General features: G+C 45.8%; 1 protein-coding gene across 2 annotated transcripts in view; it reads left to right on the plus strand.

Moving 5' to 3' along the window:
- The window catches only part of TTC39A (tetratricopeptide repeat domain 39A), a 179401-nt gene that overhangs the window by 146547 nt on the left and 13990 nt on the right, over window positions 1-18864 (plus strand). For both annotated transcript variants that reach the window (XM_063939557.1, XM_063939558.1), the window contains 5 exons: window positions 7624-7683; window positions 9001-9162; window positions 9407-9498; window positions 11743-11863; window positions 17100-17211. In XM_063939557.1, the coding sequence (XP_063795627.1) occupies window positions 7624-7683; window positions 9001-9162; window positions 9407-9498; window positions 11743-11863; window positions 17100-17211 (547 nt within the window). The remainder of the gene's footprint in view (window positions 1-7623; window positions 7684-9000; window positions 9163-9406; window positions 9499-11742; window positions 11864-17099; window positions 17212-18864) is intronic.

Consider the following 18864-nt stretch of genomic DNA (forward strand, 5'->3'; position numbering starts at 1 on the left):
TGGCAATACCTCGCCTACTATACCCCTTGCAAACACTTCCCATACTGTTGACGAAGCAGGACTCACAACAGATTAATAAACTTATTAGAACCTTTATATGGAGGGGGGGCCGAGCTCGCATCGCTTTGCGTAAGCTTACTCAGCCTAAATCCAATGGGGGTATTAATTTTCCAGATGTAGTGGTTTATAACCACGCTGCTCTTTTGAGACACTTAAGGGACTGGTTGCAGAACAGCTCTATTTACACGAACACATCACTCGAACAAAGCTTCCTTCCGACTGTAGCCTTGACATGTTTCCTCCACCAGCATGACTGGGAAATACCTGAACACATTCGGTCTAACCCTCTTCTATGGTCAACCAGGAAGATGTGGCACATACTGCGACATGATGCAAAACTGAACCCGTATTACTCCTTACACCTGCCCCTAATTAAAAACCCAGACTTCTTGGACGGCATGGCTGCTCACCCCTTCCAGACTTGGAGGGAGGAGGGCATAACATCACTTCGCTCATTAGTGGCAGTGGAAGACCACTGTCCGCTCACCCTCTCAGAGGTCTCAGCGGGGCATGAGGTGATTGTCTCATCTCCCCTTTCATTTTTACAGACACAATTCTATGTCAGACATGTCCTTGCACACTTTGCGGATGGGGCCTGGACCAACTCCCTGGATAGTCTCTTAGCACTCCCGATACCGAGACATAAGGCCATTTCCATCCACTACACTTTCTTGAGAAAAATATTAGACCACGCTACTGTGAGGGGTGGTATGTCCACTTGGTTGGCTCACTTCCCTGATCTGACCATACCAATTATGGAAAAAGCGCTACTTTACTCCAGAAAAGTCCTCCCAGCAAGCATGTACACTGAGTTGTTTCTTAATATCTATCATAACACTTACTTATCCCCACTATGGCGCTTCCACATGGGAGCGACCGACTCGCACTCTTGTCCAAAATGTCATCAGAGTGAAGCAGATACTTTTCATTGTTTGTGGACATGCCCGATTGTGCAATACTTCTGGCATCTAGTTAGGAGATATGCGGAGGCAAATCTAATTACCTATGTGCCCTTCACCCCTGAATGGGCAGTCATGGGTATTATTGATCCTGCCCTCCGAATGCCATCGGAATGTAAAAAACTACTGATAGCCTTAAGCGCAGCGGGGAAAAAGACTATACTACAGGGATGGATAGATAGTACACCACCACAGATACCACTATTCCTCAATAAGTTACATCATATATTTAGGATGGACTGGGTGGAGGCCATTGTGGACAGAGGTAAACAAGTGGAACGATTCTTTCACCTATGGGAATCCTACATCCCCACCTTGCCCCTTACCACGCGTCTAAACATTCATAACAGCCTCAAAAACACCACGTGGTACCTAACTAGACTAGCCACACAGGAACAACCGGTATCCCTGGTCTAGGTGCGGGTGGCTGCGGCGGCCTCCCTCTGGGTTGCCTATAACATATACAATAACACTGTCATGATAACTGTTAACCGTTTTTTTTTTATTTATCTTTTTATATTTGAAGAATAATGTCTTAACTATTGGTTAATGTAGAAGACGCTGATGTGCACTGCTTGATCTTAACGCCAGTACACTATTGTTTTCTCTATCGTCCTAGTGGATGCTGGGGTTCCTGAAAGGACCATGGGGAATAGCGGCTCCGCAGGAGACAGGGCACAAAAAGTAAAGCTTTAGGATCAGGTGGTGTGCACTGGCTCCTCCCCCTATGACCCTCCTCCAAGCCTCAGTTAGATTTTTGTGCCCGGCCGAGAAGGGTGCAATCTAGGTGGCTCTCCTAAAGAGCTGCTTAGAAAAGTTTAGCTTAGGTTTTTTATTTTACAGTGAGTCCTGCTGGCAACAGGATCACTGCAACGAGGGACTTAGGGGAGAAGAAGTGAACTCACCTGCGTGCAGGATGGATTGGCTTCTTGGCTACTGGACATTAGCTCCAGAGGGACGATCACAGGTACAGCCTGGATGGTCACCGGAGCCTCGCCGCCGGCCCCCTTGCAGATGCTGAAACGAGAAGAGGTCCAGAATCGGCGGCAGAAGACTCCTCAGTCTTCTTAAGGTAGCGCACAGCACTGCAGCTGTGCGCCATTTTCCTCTCAGCACACTTCACACGGCAGTCACTGAGGGTGCAGGGCGCTGGGAGGGGGGCGCCCTGGGAGGCAAATGAAAACCTTTTTTGGCTAAAAATACCTCACATATAGCCTCCGGGGGCTATATGGAGATATTTAACCCCTGCCAGAATCCGTTAAGAGCGGGAGCCATTTTCCCTCACAGAAAGGCTGGAGGGAAGGCTCCCAGGCTCTCCCCTGCACTGCACTACAGAAACAGGGTTAAAACAGAGAGGGGGGGCACTAATTTGGCGTTAGAAATATATAAAAAAGATGCTATAAGGGAAAACACTTATATAAGGTTGTCCCTATATAATTATAGCGTTTTTGGTGTGTGCTGGCAAACTCTCCCTCTGTCTCTCCAAAGGGCTAGTAGGTCCTGTCCTCTATCAGAGCATTCCCTGTGTGTGTGCTGTGTGTCGGTACGTGTGTGTCGACATGTATGAGGACGATGTTGGTGAGGAGGCGGAGCAATTGCCTGTAATGGTGATGTCACTCTCTAGGGAGTCGACACCGGAATGGATGGCTTATTTAGGGAATTACGTGATAATGTCAACACGCGCCAAGGTCGGTTGACGACATGAGACGGCCGACAAACAATTAGTACCGGTCCAGACGTCTCAAAAACACCGTCAGGGGTTTTAAAACGCCCGTTTACTTTAGTCGGTCGACACAGACAGGGACACTGAATCCAGTGTCGACGGTGAATAAACAAACGTATTCCTTATTAGGGCCACACGTTAAGGGCAATGAAGGAGGTGTTACATATTTCTGATACTACAAGTACCACAAAAGAGGGTATTATGTGGGATGTGAAAAAACTACCGTAGTTTTTCCTGAATCAGATAAATTAAATGAAGTGTGTGATGATGCGTGGGTTCCCCCCGATAGAAAATATGGGCGGTATACCCTTTCCCGCCAGAAGTTAGGGCGCGTTGGGAAACACCCCTTAGGGTGGATAAGGCGCTCACACGCTTATCAGAACAAGTGGCGGTACCGTCTATAGATAGGGCCGTCCTCAAGGAGCCAGCTGACAGGAGGCTGGAAAAATATCATAAAAAGTATATACACACATACTGGTGTTATACTGCGACCAGCGATCGCCTCAGCCTGGATGTGCAGAGCTGGGGTGGCTTGGTCGGATTCCCTGACTAAAAATATTGATACCCTTGACAGGGACAGTATTTTATTGACTATAGAGCATTTAAAGGATGTATTTCTATATATGCGAGATGCACAGAGGGATATTTGCACTCTGGCATCAAGAGTAAGTGCGATGTCCATATCTGCCAGAAGATGTTTATGGACACGACAGTGGTCAGGTGATGCAGATTCCAAACGGCACAAAGGTGTATTGCCGTATAAAGGAAGAGGAGTTATTTGGGGTCGGTCCATCGGACCTGGTGGCCACGGCAACTGCTGGAAAATCCACCGTTTTTACCCTAAGTCACATCTCTGCAGAAAAAGACACCGTCTTTTCAGCTTCAGTCCTTTCGTCCCTATAAGAGTCATATCTGCCCAGGGATAGAGGAAAGGGAAGAAGACTGCAGCAGGCAGCCCATTCCCAGGAACAGAAGCGTTCCACCGCTTCTGACAAGCTCTCAGCATGACGCTGAGACCGTACAGGACCCCTGGATCCTACAAGTAGTATCCCAGGGGTACAGTTTGGAATGTCGAGACGTTTCCCCTGCGCAGGCTCCTGAAGTCTGCTTTACCAAGGTCTCCCTCCGACAAGGAGGCAGTATGGGAAAAAATTCACGAGCTGTATTCCCAGCAGGTGATAATTAAATTACCCCTCCTACAACAAGAAAAGGGGGTATTATTCCACACTATATTGTGGTACTGAAGCCAGAAGGCTAGGTGAGACCTATTCTAAATCTAAAAAAATTTGAACACTTACAAAGGTTCAAATCAAGATGGAGTCACTCAGAGCAGTGATAACGAACCGGGAAGAAGGGGACTATCTGGTGTCCCGAGACATCAGGGATGCTTACCTCCATGTCCCAAATTTGCCCTTATCACTAAGGGTACCTCAGGTTCGTGGTACAGAACTGTCACTATCAGTTTCAGACGCTGCCGTTTGGATTGTCTACGGCACCCCGGGTCTTTACCAAGGTAATGGCCGAAATGATGGTTCTTCTTCGAAGAAAAGGCGTCTTAATTATCCCTTACTTGGACGATCTCCTGATAAGGGCAAAGTCCAGGGAACAGTTGGAGGTCGGAGTAGCACTATCTCGGATACTGTTACAACAGCAGGGGTGGATTCTAAAGATTCCAAAATCGCAGCTGATCCCGACAACAAGTCTCCTGTGCTTAGGGATGATTCTGGACACAGTCCAGAAAAAGGTGTTTCTCCCGGAAGAGAAAGCCAGGGAGTTATCCGAGCTAGTCAGGAACCTCCTAAAATCAGTGCATCATTGCACAAGGGCCATGGTAAAAAAATGGTGACTTCCTTCGAAGCAATTCCAGTCGGCAGATTTCATGCAAGAACTTTTCAGTGGGATCTGCTGGACAAATGGTCCGGATCGCATCTTCAGATGCATCAGCGGATAACCCTATATCCAAGGACAAGGGTGTCTCTCCTGTGGTGGTTACAGAGTGCTCATCTTCTAGAGGGACGCAGATTCGGCATTCAGTTTTGGATGTTGGTGACCACGGAGGCCAGCCCGAGAGGCTGGGGAGCAGTCACACAAGGAAAAAATTTCCAGGGAGTGTGATCAAGTCTGGAGATTTTTCTCCACATAAATATAGCTAAGGGTAAATTTATAATGCTCTAAGCTTAGCAAGACCTCTGCTTCAAGGTCAGCCGGTATTGATCCAGTGGGATAAAACATCACGGCAGTCGCCCACGTAAATAGACAGGGCGGCACAAGAAGCAGGAGGGCAGTGGCAAAAACTGCAAGGACTTTTCGCTGGGCGGAAAATCATGTGATAGCACTGTCAGCAGTGTTTCATTCCGGGAATGGAAACTGGGAAGCAGACTTCCTCAGTAGGCACGACCTCCACCCGGCAGAGTGGGAACTTCATGGGGAAGTTTTCCACATAATTGTAAACCGTTGGGAATTACCAAAGGTGGACATGATGGCGTCCCGTCTGAACAAAAAACGGGACAGGTATTGCGCCAGGTTAAGAGACCCTCAGGCAATAGCTGTGGACGTTCTGGTAACACCGTGGGTGTACCAGTCGGTGTATGTGTTCCATCCTCTGCTTTTCATACCTAAGGTACTGAGAATTATAAGACGTAGAGGAGTAAGAACTATACTCATGGCTCCGGATTGGCCAAGAAGGACTTGGTACCCGGAACTTCAAGAGATGCTCACAGAGGACTTATGGCCTCTGCCGCTAAGAAGGGACTTGTTTCAGCAAGTACCATGTCTGTTCCAAGACTTACCGCAGCTGCGTTTGACGGCATGGCGGTGGAACGCCGGATCCTAAGGGAAAAGGCATTCAGGAAGAGGTCATTCCTACCCTGGTCAAAGCCAGAAAGGAGGTGACCGCACAACATTATCACCACATGTGGCGAAAATATGTTGCGTGGTGTGAGGCCAGGAAGGCCCCACGAAGAAATTTCAACTCGGTCGATTCCTGCATTTCTTGCAAACAGGAGTGTCTATGGGCCTCAAATTGGGGTCCATTAAGGTTCAAATTTCGGCCCTGTCGATTTTTCTTCCAGAAAGAATTGGCTTCAGTTCCTGAAGTCAAGAAGTTTGTCAAGGGAGTATTGCATATACAACCCCCTTTTGTGCCTCCAGTGGCACTGTGGGATCTCAACGTAGTTCTGGGATTCCTCAAAACACATTGGTTTAAAACCAGTCAAATCTGTGGATTTGAAGCATCTCACATGAAAAGTGACCATGCTCTTGGACCTGGCCTGGACCAGGCGAGTGTCAAATTGGTGGTTTTTTTCTCAAAAAAGCCCATATCTGTTTGTCCATTCGGACAGGGCAGAGCTGCGGACTCGTCCCCAGTTCTCTCCCTAAGGTGGTGTCAGTGTTTCACCTGAACCAGCTTATTGTGGTGTCTTGCGCCTACTAGGGACTTGGAGGACTCCAAGTTGCTAGATGTGGTCAGGGCCCTGAAAATATAGGTTCCAGGACGGCTGGAGTCAGGAAAACTGACTTGCTGTTATCCTGTATGCACCCAACAAACTGGGTGCTCTTGCTTTTAAGCAGACTTTTGCTAGTTGGATGTGTAATACAATTCAGCTTGCACATTCTGTGGCAGGCCTGCCACAGCCAAAATATGTAAATGCCCATTCCACAAGGAAGGTGGGCTCATCTTGGGCGGCTGCCCGAGGGGTCTCGGCTTTACAACTTTGCCGAGCGGCTATTTAGTCAGGGGCAAACACGTTTGTAAAATCCTACAAATTTGATACCCTGGCTAAGGAGGACCTGGAGTTCTCTCATTCGGTGCTGCAGAGTCATCCGCACTCTCCCGCCCGTTTGGGAGCTTTGGTATAATCCCCATGGTCCTTTCAGGAACCCCAGCATCCACTAGGACGATAGAGAAAATAAGAATTTACTTACCGATAATTCTATTTCTCGGAGTCCGTAGTGGATGCTGGGCGCCCATCCCAAGTGCGGATTATCTGCATTACTTGTACATAGTTACAAAAATCGGGTTGTTACTGTTGTGAGCCATCTTTTCAGAGGCTCCGCTGTTATCATACTGTTAACTGGGTTCAGATCACAGGTTGTACAGTGTGATTGGTGTGGCTGGTATGAGTCTTACCCGGGATTCATAAATCCTTCCTTATTGTGTACGCTCGTCCGGGCACAGTACCTAACTGAGGCTTGGAGGAGGGTCATAGGGGGAGGAGCCAGTGCACACCACCTGATCCTAAAGCTTTACTTTTTGTGCCCTGTCTCCTGCGGAGCCGCTATTCCCCATGGTCCTTTCAGGAACCCCAGCATCCACTACGGACTCCGAGAAATAGAATTATCGGTAAGTAAATTCTTATTTTAAGATTTATATACGTCTTGTGACTTTCATGATGACTCAATAAAAAGTTTTTTGAAAAAAAAAAAAAGTATGAAAAAGTAAAAAAAAAAAAGATTTAAAAAAAAAAAAAAAACCATGTCGACCTTTTGACCTGTCGACCTAGAACATGTCGACCTAGAAACCCTGTCAACCTAGTGACTGTCGACCTATAGTGGTCGACCTAAACATTGTCGACCTAGACACTGTCGATCTTCAGACCGGATCCCCTTCATAGGCCCAGCCATTCTTGGGGATATGTAGCAAACCTTGGAGAGAGATAAAGTACCAACCAGCCAGCTTCTAACTCATTTTTTTTAAACACAGCCTGTAATATGACAGTTAGGAGCTGATTGGCTGGCATTTTATCTCTCTCCAAAGTTTGATACAGCTCCTCCTCTGTGATACAGACCGATAATGAATAATAAAATATAATTTCCACTTTTATGTGTTAGAAAGAATGTTGTTTTGAGATAGTATTGTTATAGTAATTGTCTTCTCCTCAGGGGGCCATATTCCTGTTTTTCGCTGGAAGAATCGAAGAAATTAAAGGAAACATTGACAATGTAAGAGAAATAAATATACTTTTGATATGTTGCTATATTGAGGGAACTTACTCATAAAATATCCAATGAAAAGAGTATTTAGTCCTCACAGGGGATAGTTTTACTAAAACTTCTAAAAAGAAAAAATGAAGGTACATGCCCTAACAGAAAAACTGTGGCAGGGCATGCTGTTATGTGTAGTTCCACAGCCGCACATTGCCTAGCCCTGATCTCTACAAGGTAGTCTTGGAGGCTCCTTTCAAACTATTGCAGAAAGATTGTGGCATCATGCACAAATGTATATCTACCATCACATTGTGTGTATGTATATATTTAGAATGCATCTGTATGATATGTTGTGGGGGCCCCAGGGCAACAAACGTGGCCCCTACCAATAAAATTCTCAATATGATATGCTGGTGATGTTATTATATAGTGTAATTGCGTAAATATTTCCAGCACCACAAATGTGTTAAACACACTGTAGTGCCCCCAGTGCACATTATGCCACATAGAAACAGCTGTTCACATAAGTCACAGTGCCCCTACGCTGGGGATGTTGCATTGGGGGCAGTTCACTTGAATGCAATGTTGTTTAGCTCAGGGAATGAGCTATACAATTGCCCACTCTGTAAATTCACAACTAATGGTTTTCTCCTCCCACCCTGCTGAGTTGCGTTTAGAAATCCGACTTAACTAGTGCCTTTTGGCTAGTCAGTGTCGGACTGGAGCATGAAGGGCCCACCGGGGGTTTGCAGTGGTAGGGGCCCATGATAAGAGGTGTGGCCAGCCTCCAAAGGGGGTGTGGCCAGCCACCACAGAGGTTTGGCTAACCATTATAGAGTACCTGGTCTGGATAATTTATCAATTAATGCTAGTGCATGCATGATAATGTGCCACTGCCAGATTAATGACAGCAATGCACTGTAGAGAATACATCATAATCCTGTGCAGTATTAGGTAACATGTATACTATATAATTCAAGTGCACAGTCTAGAACCTGATCCCTAGAGGAGGAGGGCCCCCCCAGGCTGTGGGGCCTACCGGTGATTTTCCCTGTACCTCTGTGGGCCAGTCCGAGCCTGGGGCTAGTCAACAGCATCGAATACAGCACTTACATTGAAATTTGCCGCTTACTGCAACTAAGACCTGGGTATTAGTTACAGTAAACTACATATCCCAAACCAAGTGCCGGGCATGATGTGGCCTGTTGAAGAGCTCTGGGCACTCCTACCTCAAACTCGCATTCATTTGAATTCTCCCCAATGTGTGGGGACCCATGGGTGATGGCTGCTTGCCTCCCTGCGTATATATGTCATTCTTCTTCCATTTTGCAGGCCATCCAGCGGTTTGAGGAGTGTTGTGAGGCGCAGCAGAACTGGAAGCAGTTCCATCACATGTGCTACTGGCAGCTGATGTGGTGCTTCACCTACAAGCAGCAGTGGAAGATGGCCTATTTCTATGCTGACCTCCTGAGCAAGGAAAGCTCATGGTCAAAGGTATGGATTAGCATTCAGGAATCCATTGGATACTCTGCATCTGGTCCAGGTCCGCTATACCTGGGCAAATGTACTTACCCAATCAATATCCGTGAGGTGGACAGCTGTGTACAGTGCAATGGTACAGTGTTATTAGTCATGAGGCCACGGCCTATGATGTACACTCACATATGTCCCAAAAAAAAAGCATTTGTATTCATTGAGTCTCTGTTACAAATGGTGTGTATTTTTGTGCTCTTCACAGGCGACATATGTGTACATGAAAGCGGCCTGCCTCAGCATGTTTGGAGAACAAGACTCAAAACCATTTGAGGACAATGAAGTACAACTTTTTAGGTTTGTGCCAGAACCAGAACGCAGCTCTATTGAGACATTGAAGGTCACACTGCACAGAGTTACAGAGTTCTAGGTTTTCTATAGTTATCCTCAGTAATACAGTATAATTGCACATTGCTGCCCTCTAGGGGCAATACAGTTGAAAGCAGGAAGCTAAAGACTGAGAGTTAGATAGTGGAGCAGAACATAGTACCACCTTGTGTGCCCTCGGTGCGCATGTCTGAAAAAGCGGTGTGACCTTGGAGAAAGGGTGCGGCCTCACAGGAGCCCTCACTGATGTCACGGAGGCATTACATCACTCTGGGGGCTCCAAGAGACTTGTGCCTGCAATGCCAGCTCCTTCTAAGTGACAGGAGCCGGTCGCTGCAGGATAACGTCTTACTGCAGCACTCGGCTCCTGTCACTGTGGAGGAGCCGCCTTCTGATATCACCACCTCTGAGGGTGACACCCGTTTGCAGTCTGCATCCCCCCACAGCCCCCGATAAGCCGCAGCATGATTGACATGTTGCGGCGTTTGGGTGGGTGGTAGCCACCACCATTTTTCAAAACGGGAAGGGGGGGGGGGGATGGGGTGTATGTTGCCACAGTTTTGTAGGCATGTTGGACCCAGGGGTATAGTATGGTATGCCGGCGGCCGGACTCCCGGCGGCCAGCATACCGGCTCCGGGAGCCCGACCGCCGGCATACCGACAGCGTGGCGAGCGCAAAGGAGCCCCTTGCGGGCTCGCTGCGCTCGCCACGCTGCGGGCACGGCACTATTCTCCCTCCAGGGGGGTCATGGACCCCCACGAGGGAGAATATCTGCCGGTATGCCGGGTGTCGGGATTCCGGCGCCGGTATACTGTGCGCCGGGATCCCGACATTCGGCATACTGAAGACTACCCGGACCCAGGGTCTGCATTGTTGGACGCAGACCTCCTGGACCTGAGTGTCCAGATCCTATGGTCAGCCTGAGTAAGATTTGGTTTACGCTGACTGACCGCAGTCTGCAATCATCTCAAGTTACAACCAATGGTCGCAATGGTGATTCTAGGCTATGTCCTCAGATGCAGCACTTGGATCTCTCAGCAGACATCTCCTGCTACATTTGCTTTTTATTTGCACAGAATTGCAAAGCTGCTTCACTGCGGCTGTGCAATTCCTTACAAATCAAAATCAGGCCCAGAGTCCCTGACAGCACAAGGTGGTAATGTGAGGCTCCTGACAAACTGGTGTGGAAAGATGAGGGGGTTAAATATACTTCTATATTAATCAAACTTATTTGAAATGACATATATGCCCTCCACTGTCACCCTATGTAAGTGAGCTTAGGTATGTTCTATAAGAATGTGGGGCTTCATGTCTTTCCCATGATGCACCTCCCCTATATGGCTACATCCAAACATTTCTCACCATAGCCGATGGTTTGCCGAAACCAGGTGAGAGGCTACAAAAGCTAAAATGTGAATAGTATAAATTATAATGTAATATTAAAATGAAAGCATAAGCAAAGAACTAAAACACTTGAATTTAAATATAATTCCCTTTTTTCGCCATTTTGATTAGGCACACCAGTAATTATGGCATTCCTCGTCACTTGCCATAAGTCCTTGTTAGCCCCCAGGGTCAGTCATGCGGGAAGTGGGCTATTTGGCTGTACATACAAGTTCATTGATTAGTAGTTTGTGACTTATGATAGATTAGACTTTGCTGGACATGTAGCTCTCTGGATATTGTGGAACTACAAGTATCATCATTCTCTGACAACCAGAATCAGACTGGCCCACAGGGGAAACCACCGGTAGGCCCCACTACCTGTGGGCCCTCCTTCTCCTCTAGGGATCAGGTTCCAGTCTCTATCCTAGTGCACATGAATTATGCATTATACATATGTTACATTATACTTCATAAGAACATGGTTTATTATATATTTACAAAGGGGCACAGAACATGTACTCTGTAATGGTTAGTCAAACCTATGTAGTGGCTGGAGATCAGGTTGCCTATGTCTGCACTAAATAACCTCATGAGCCCACTGTGCCACCAACAGCTAACTTCAGTAGTGCCGGAGGCATTTATGACAAAAAAGGGAAGGTCACAGATTTACAGGTTGGACATGGGATTTAGAGCTGAAAGAGGATAAGTGTTCCAGTGTGCCCTGTGATATGACCCTGCATTGGTGTATGATGTATAATGGTGTAATAATGCAGCTACACCTGTGTATGTATGTGACTTAGGTTATGTTTGCACTTCTTTTATTTCAGGCAGGTGCCAAGTTTAAAAGTTAAAATAGCTGGGAAATCGCTTCCAACAGAGAAATTTGCTATAAGAAAATCTCGGCGATATCTGCCTCAAAATCCTATCCCTTTGCCGGTCCCCCCTTTGGTATGTCCCTCACTACACCTGCAATTGTTATTGCTAGCATTGTAAGGGTTTATAATATATTACAGTGCCAATGTATTTTTCTGTTCCTAACATAGATCATCATGTAACACTGTCCTGATCTCACACATTATCCGCATTAACTCTGCATTTAGGTGCAATATCAGCACTAGGCTAGAGCAACCAATTAGACACCAACCAATCAGAGACTTGCTTTCATTGTCTAACTTGCACTAGACAGATGTAATACAACTGCTGATTGGTCTCTGTGGTTCAGAGCAAATTCTTCCCTGTAATGTGATATTAGTAAAAAGGGACATTTTGTGGACTGATCCACTTATTCATAAAACTATCAATTTGTAGTGACTACCGCTGAGTCATGAGGCCATTTTTTTCATTCTCATGATTATTGGTTCTATCCACAAAATGGCCACCTCCATTAGTGCCCTCAGCGATGTCACTAGTTCCCAGCGAATTGATAGAGAAAGCATTCTCTATATTGCTGATCTAAAGAAACTTGTGGTGATGACACATTACTTAGATTGCTAACCTTAAGATTTTTATTTTATTTTACTCTGTATTGCGCAGTTAAATGGTTAATGGCAGCCTCATACAACCCAAGGGAAAAAACACCAGTTTCCCAAGGAAATACAATAATAATACAATCGGGTATATGAATTGGCGCTGTTGACCGTAGATGTTCTAGAAAGCCACTTTTTCTTTTCTAAAAAAATTAAGTGGCATGAATAATTGATTTCTCAATTTATTCAAAGTAAAGTGCATATGCAACAATCAAAAACAATTTCATATGAAAAGACTCCCTTTTTTGCTCACAATTATTTTCTAGATTTTTTTGGAAAAATGCTAAACCTCGTATGCCCGGAGCCCGTACTTATGTCAATAAACGAAACGGCGAATTGAGTATGCCCAATGTGACGATGTTTGCCAGGTAGGCGCTTTTTAAATTCGCCTCAGACTGGCTTCTTCAATTGGATCGAACTACAAATTTGGAACTGGAAGAAGCCTTGTTCTTCCCATATTCGCCAGTGGCATTGCTTCACACCCCCCTCTCTAAACTCCCACTTGATCTCAAAAATAATATTTTGTTTTGGAATACTTATAGGGCCTGGATGTCTATCCAAAAGACTTTTGGCAGTAACCCTCTTGAGTCGCCATATATTCCTTTATGGGGTAATCCTAATTTTCCCCCCGTCATTAGATAACAGACACTTCTACACATGGAAATGCTGGGGAATTATTGCTATTAAAGACGTTTTTGATCCTGGTGAACAGATGCTCTCTTTTGCACAACTACAGGATAGGTTTTCATTACCTCGCTCTCACTTCTTCATGTATCTTCAGATGCGTCATTACATTCGGTCCCTCATAGACCCACTGGGTAAGGCGTTGCCCACTCGTATAGTGCTTGATACCCTTACGTTTTGTGGATGTAACCCATTCAAGATTCGTTATCTCTACAATGATCTGATAGAGGTGACTGCCCCCCCTTGGTCTTCTCTCTCCTGTACCTGGAAGAAGGAAATTCCGGATGCGCCCACGATGGAGGAGATGTCTGCAAATACTGAGTTGGTCTTGAAAGCATTGAAATCTGCTAAATTGCAGGAAGTACATTTACGGGTCATTAACAGGATGTATGTGTCTCCTTCTCAAAGGAGACATTTCCATCCTGAGGAACTGGGCCTTTGTCCTAAGTGTGGAGTAAGTGGAGCATCACTCGCACATAACCTCTGGTTTTGTGGGAAAATAAGTAAATTCTGCTGTAAAATCCTTCAATATTTACACCGTTTTCTTTAGATAAATCTTCCTAAGAAGGCCGGCCCACTTCTGTTTGCAGATTTCTCGTCCTGGGTTTTGCAGTTTGACCTCTCTCCTGTGGTTTCCCTACTGACAGTTATGTTTACAGTAGCGAAACAGGTCATATTACGGCACTGGATTTTCAAGACAGGTCCGACAATCGAATAGTGGGAATCGGCTCTATTGGATGTACTTTTTTGTGAGAGACGTATGGCCACTTTTCTGATGGCTAAAGGAGTGATACTTTTCCATAAAAAAATGGGGTGTATATATAGTCTGCATCTGGACACTCGTCATCGTATCTGGAAGGTCTTTCAGGCTACCCTGTGGTACTTAAGTAATTGTATTGCTGGTATAATTACTTGAGGAATTCTCCCTGATGCTGATTGCAAGTTATATACTTACTTCCTGTATGGGCTCTGGAGTTTCGAGTTTTCTCCGTGCTCCACTTTGACTTTTATTTCTTGTGAAATTGATTTTTGATCTTTTCTCCCCAGGCCATATCTTGTGTCCCTGTTTTTCTTCTTCTTCTTTTTCTCCTTTCTCTCTTCTTCTTTCTCGGTTGTATTGATTGATATATATTTTGCACTTCTTGCCCTATGTTAGATGTAGTGTTTAAACACCTCGATGTGCTAAGTTGTACTCTCATTCAACTGTGTTTGAATTCTTTTCTTTCTTGTAAAAAAACAAACAAACAAAAAAACAACAATGTACAGCCACTATTGATATTCTGTTATCATCCTATGGCTTTGATTGTATGTCTTTGATACATGTTCTCCATGTGTACTTTTGTCATTTTATTGTCATCTTATGGCTGTCTAATAAAAAGTTCTATAAAAAACAACAACAATTTCATATAATAAAAAACATACAGAACGGATCCGTTCTTGAGAAAGGTCCAACGGGCCAAAATGCCTCGCACGGACTTGTATGCTGCTATCTAGGAGTGGACCGGTTGCAGAAGAGACTTACCTCTGGGGCTTTCTTATGCCATCTGCGGTGGTGCCGTGCATTTAAGCCCGGGACTTTCGCTTTGCTAATAAGCTGACCCCACCGCAGCTCTAACAAATGGTGAGATACACTATACATCCAAAACCTGCATTTGCACTTTATGCTCCACACCGTGATCTGTATGTTTTTTAATGTATGAAATTGTTTTCAAGTGTTGCATATGCACTTTACTTTGAATAAATTGTGAAATCAATTATTCATGTCACTTCATTTTTTTTAGAAAAGAAAAAGTGGCTTTCAAGAACATTTATGGGCAATAGCGGCAATTCATATACCCGTTTGTATTATTATTAGATTGTTAACCTGTCACCTACAGGCAGCAGTAGAACACTGCCACCTAGTGGATAACATTTTATTGAACAATAGCAAAATGCATGTTGATAGTTTAAATCACAGCAGTGTCCTTGTTTTCTTTCAGCTATATGAAATGTAACCAACAAAATTATGTATATACGTACACATTTACACCTATCAGCTATAACATTAAAACCACCCGCCTAATATTGTGTAGGCCCCCCTTGTGAAGCCAAAACAGCTCAGACCCATCGAGGCGTGGACTCCACAAGACCTCTGAAGGTGTCCTGTTGTATCTTGCACCAATATGTTATCAGCAGGTCATTTAAGTCCTGTAAGTTACGAGGCGGGGCCTCCATGGCTCAGACTTGTTTCTTATGCACACCCCACAGATGCTCGCTCGGATTGAGATCTGGGCAATTTGAAGGCCAAGTCAGCACCTTGAATCTGTGTAATTTTCCTCAAACTACTCCTGAACAGTACTTGCAGTGTGGCAGGAAGCATTATCATGCGGAAAAAGGCCACTGACATCACGGATACCATTGCCATGAGTATGTACTTGGTCTTCAACAATATTTAGGTAGGTGGTATGTGTCAAAGAAGCATCCACATGAATGGCAGGACCCAAGGTTTCCAAGCAGAACATTGCCCAGAGCATCACACTGCCTCTGCTGGCTTGCCTTCTTCTCATAGTGCATCCTACAGTACTTTTTTGTGGAATCGGACCAGACTGACCAGCCTTCACTCCCCACTTGGATCAATAAGCCTTAGGTGCCCATTAACCTGTTGCTGGCTCAGCGGTTGTCCTCCCTTGGACCGCTTTTGGCATTAACTAAACACCTTACCAGGAGCACCCCACAAGACCTCCCGTTTTGGAGATGCTCTGACCTAATTGTCTAGCCATCACAATTTGGCTCCTGTCAGAGTTGCTCATATGCTTACGCTTGCCCATTTTTCTGCTTCCAACACATCAACTTCAAGAACTGAGTGTTTACTTGCTGCTTAATATATCCCACCCCATGACAGGTGCCATTGTAATGAGATAATCCGTGTTATATACTTCACCTTTCAGTGGTTTTAATGTTATTGCCGATGGGTGTAGATATCTATAGTCCCTTTAATCACTTTTTAGAATGAAAATGTCAATTATCCCAGTACTTTTCTCTTCACATAAGTGATACTATTAGTCAGTGACTTAGTACAACTTAAGGCCCCCATACACAGGTCCGATTTGACCTGTTTTTATCCGATTCCGATGGATCGGGCCGATATATCGGATGAAAACAGGCCAAATCGGATGTCTTTGAGATCCGATCCAATGAGCGTGTCTGTGCACATCGGAGCCTGGAGATCATATGTGCAGCACATATGATCTCTCGGAATCGGATGCATCAGTGACACATCACATCCGATCAGGGCCGTAGGTGTGTGTCAGCGGGCCGCACTGCAGGCACACACCAATAGTCTGCAGAGTGGGGAAGCACCGGGTAGGAGAGGTGTTTTCCCTGCTCTGCACCTCCGTGACCCCCCCCCAAAATCCAATCCTCCCCCCGCCGGAGAGAGAGGTTGCGGTAGCGGCAGGAGATGTCAAAACTCCTATTCAAATGAATTAGCTACCGCTCATTCATTTAAATAGGAGTTTTGAAATCTCCTGCCTCCTGCTGCTACCACAGCCTGTTCCCCACCGGTAGCTCCCCGGGAGTCCTATACATGCGATAAATCGCATTTAAAAAATGGCACATTAAGTGGCAAATCGTATGAAGGCCTCCCGGGGAGCTCAAAAGGAAATCGAGTGTCGAACTTGTGTATGGGGTCCTTGTCAATTAGGTTTTGGAGGAAATAACTGTGCCTTAACTTCTGCAGATTCTTGTAAAGGAGGTATCTAACCAGTATGCCTCCTTAACTTCTATAGCAATGCTTATTTAGTCATACACTTATACTTAGTATAGTTGGCTGGGTCAGAAACTACCCTGTTCCCACAGTGACAAATTCTGGAACCATGAGCTGTTGTGTGTGCGTAAGGGCTGGATTTATGGAACACTACTATATACTGTCACTGATTCATGCAGGGTTCTGGTGTAATGAGTGCATTGTACAGGTGATGTCTTTCATATTCCAGGAGATGATGTATATCTGGAACGGCTATGCAGTGATTGGAAAGCAGCGTGATCTCACCGAGGCCATGCTAATGACTTTGACGCTGGCAGAGGAGGCTCTGGAAGGAGCTGCAGGTAGCAAGTCATATAGTTTAAGGCAAGCACTCATATCTGGGGTGTTTTTGCATGTGGGGATAAGTAGCTCCTATGAGTTACACTGTATTATTCATCTGACTTAAAGGGAGATGTGTTAAACCTTTGAGACAGATAACGTGAAGCAGTTGCCCATAGAAACAGTCTAAAAAATGGAAGAAGCTGATTGTTGCATTGGCCACTTCTGCACTTCTCTCAAATGTTTGATGCATCTCCCACTTGCTATCATTTAAATTGCTATAGAATTTCTTGCGTCTCCCAATTTCTCATAAAATGATCAATATTAATCTGTTAGGAAATCATATGTTATGAAGATTCAGAATAATATAAGTGCTATGTGGGAGAGTCTATTCAGATCAAGGTTCTGTCAGAAGGTCACTGCTAACTGAATCTCGCCCTATAAATTGATCCTGTAGCTGACCGTTGTGTCTTTTCCATTGACTTACAATGGCACTTCCTGTTTTGAAACGCAGGATAACTGGTGTGCACTGGAAAAATGCTTCCCCCATACTGTAGATGAGAACACCAAATGTATACAGTTTTACTTTTTACCCCTTAGACATACCTCCCAACTGTCCTTATTTTTGCGGGACAGTCCCGTTTTTTTGGGGACTGTCCCGCTGTCTCCCCTGTTGGCCACAGTGTCCTGCAATGGGGGTGGGAGGAGGCAGTTGGGAGGCTCCTGTCACTCACTGCTCTATTGTGAATAGATGAGATGAGACAGAGGAACAGTGATGGAAAATGGAGGCATGGCCCGTGAAGCCACTCCCCTTTTACAGAGGCCATGCCCCCTTTTCAGAAGCGCACCTTCGGTGCATAAGAAGTTCCGACTCCTGACTTCAGGATGTTGGGAGGTATGACTAAGATGCACAGAATTCATATTCCTGCATTAGCGATAAATGGATAAAGTTGTTAGATTTTGTAGTACGGTAAGCCTATTGGTACATAATATACACCATTAAAGCTGGATGAGAGGATGATAACAAATAGTGAGCCTGATTCTGATTGGCACCTGAAATTCCAGACGCCGGCCTCGAACAGCAGTCTAGCGGGAGTATCCAGCCGTATTGTGAGTCACACGGATCTCTGCGCTGTCCCCAGCCTCCATCTGCTGGGGCAGCTGCATACCCTCCAACTGTATATTTTTAGCAGGTACAGAAGCTTTTTTATGGTCTGTACCGATTATTGGCTCTCCAAACTTCTCTTGAAAGTATAGGAAAAGGGGGGTGGGCTTCTGTTTGCCGGCGGTCGGGCTCCCGGCGCTCAGTATACCGGCGCCGGGAGCCCGACCGCCGGCTTACCGACACTTATTTTCCCTCGTGGGGGTCCACGACCCCCATAGAGGGAGAATAAAATAGTGTGGCGCGCGTAGCGCGCCACCGTGCCCGTAGCGTGGCGAGCGCAGCGAGCCCGCAAGGGGCTCATTTGCGCTCGCCAAGCTGTCGGTAAGCCGGCGGTCGGGCTCCCGGCGCCGGGATGCTGGTCGCTGGGAGCCCGACCGCCGGCCACCCGTAGTGAACCCGAAAAGGGGCGTGACCACGACCCTTTACCATGGCCACGCCCCCTTTCCTAATTTGTACCGATTTTTATGTGCAAAATGTTGGCGGGTATGCAGCTGCCATTACTATGATTGCC

The sequence above is a fragment of the Pseudophryne corroboree genome, chromosome 9, assembly GCF_028390025.1.
Source record: "Pseudophryne corroboree isolate aPseCor3 chromosome 9, aPseCor3.hap2, whole genome shotgun sequence".
Classification (NCBI taxonomy): Eukaryota; Metazoa; Chordata; class Amphibia; order Anura; family Myobatrachidae; genus Pseudophryne; species Pseudophryne corroboree.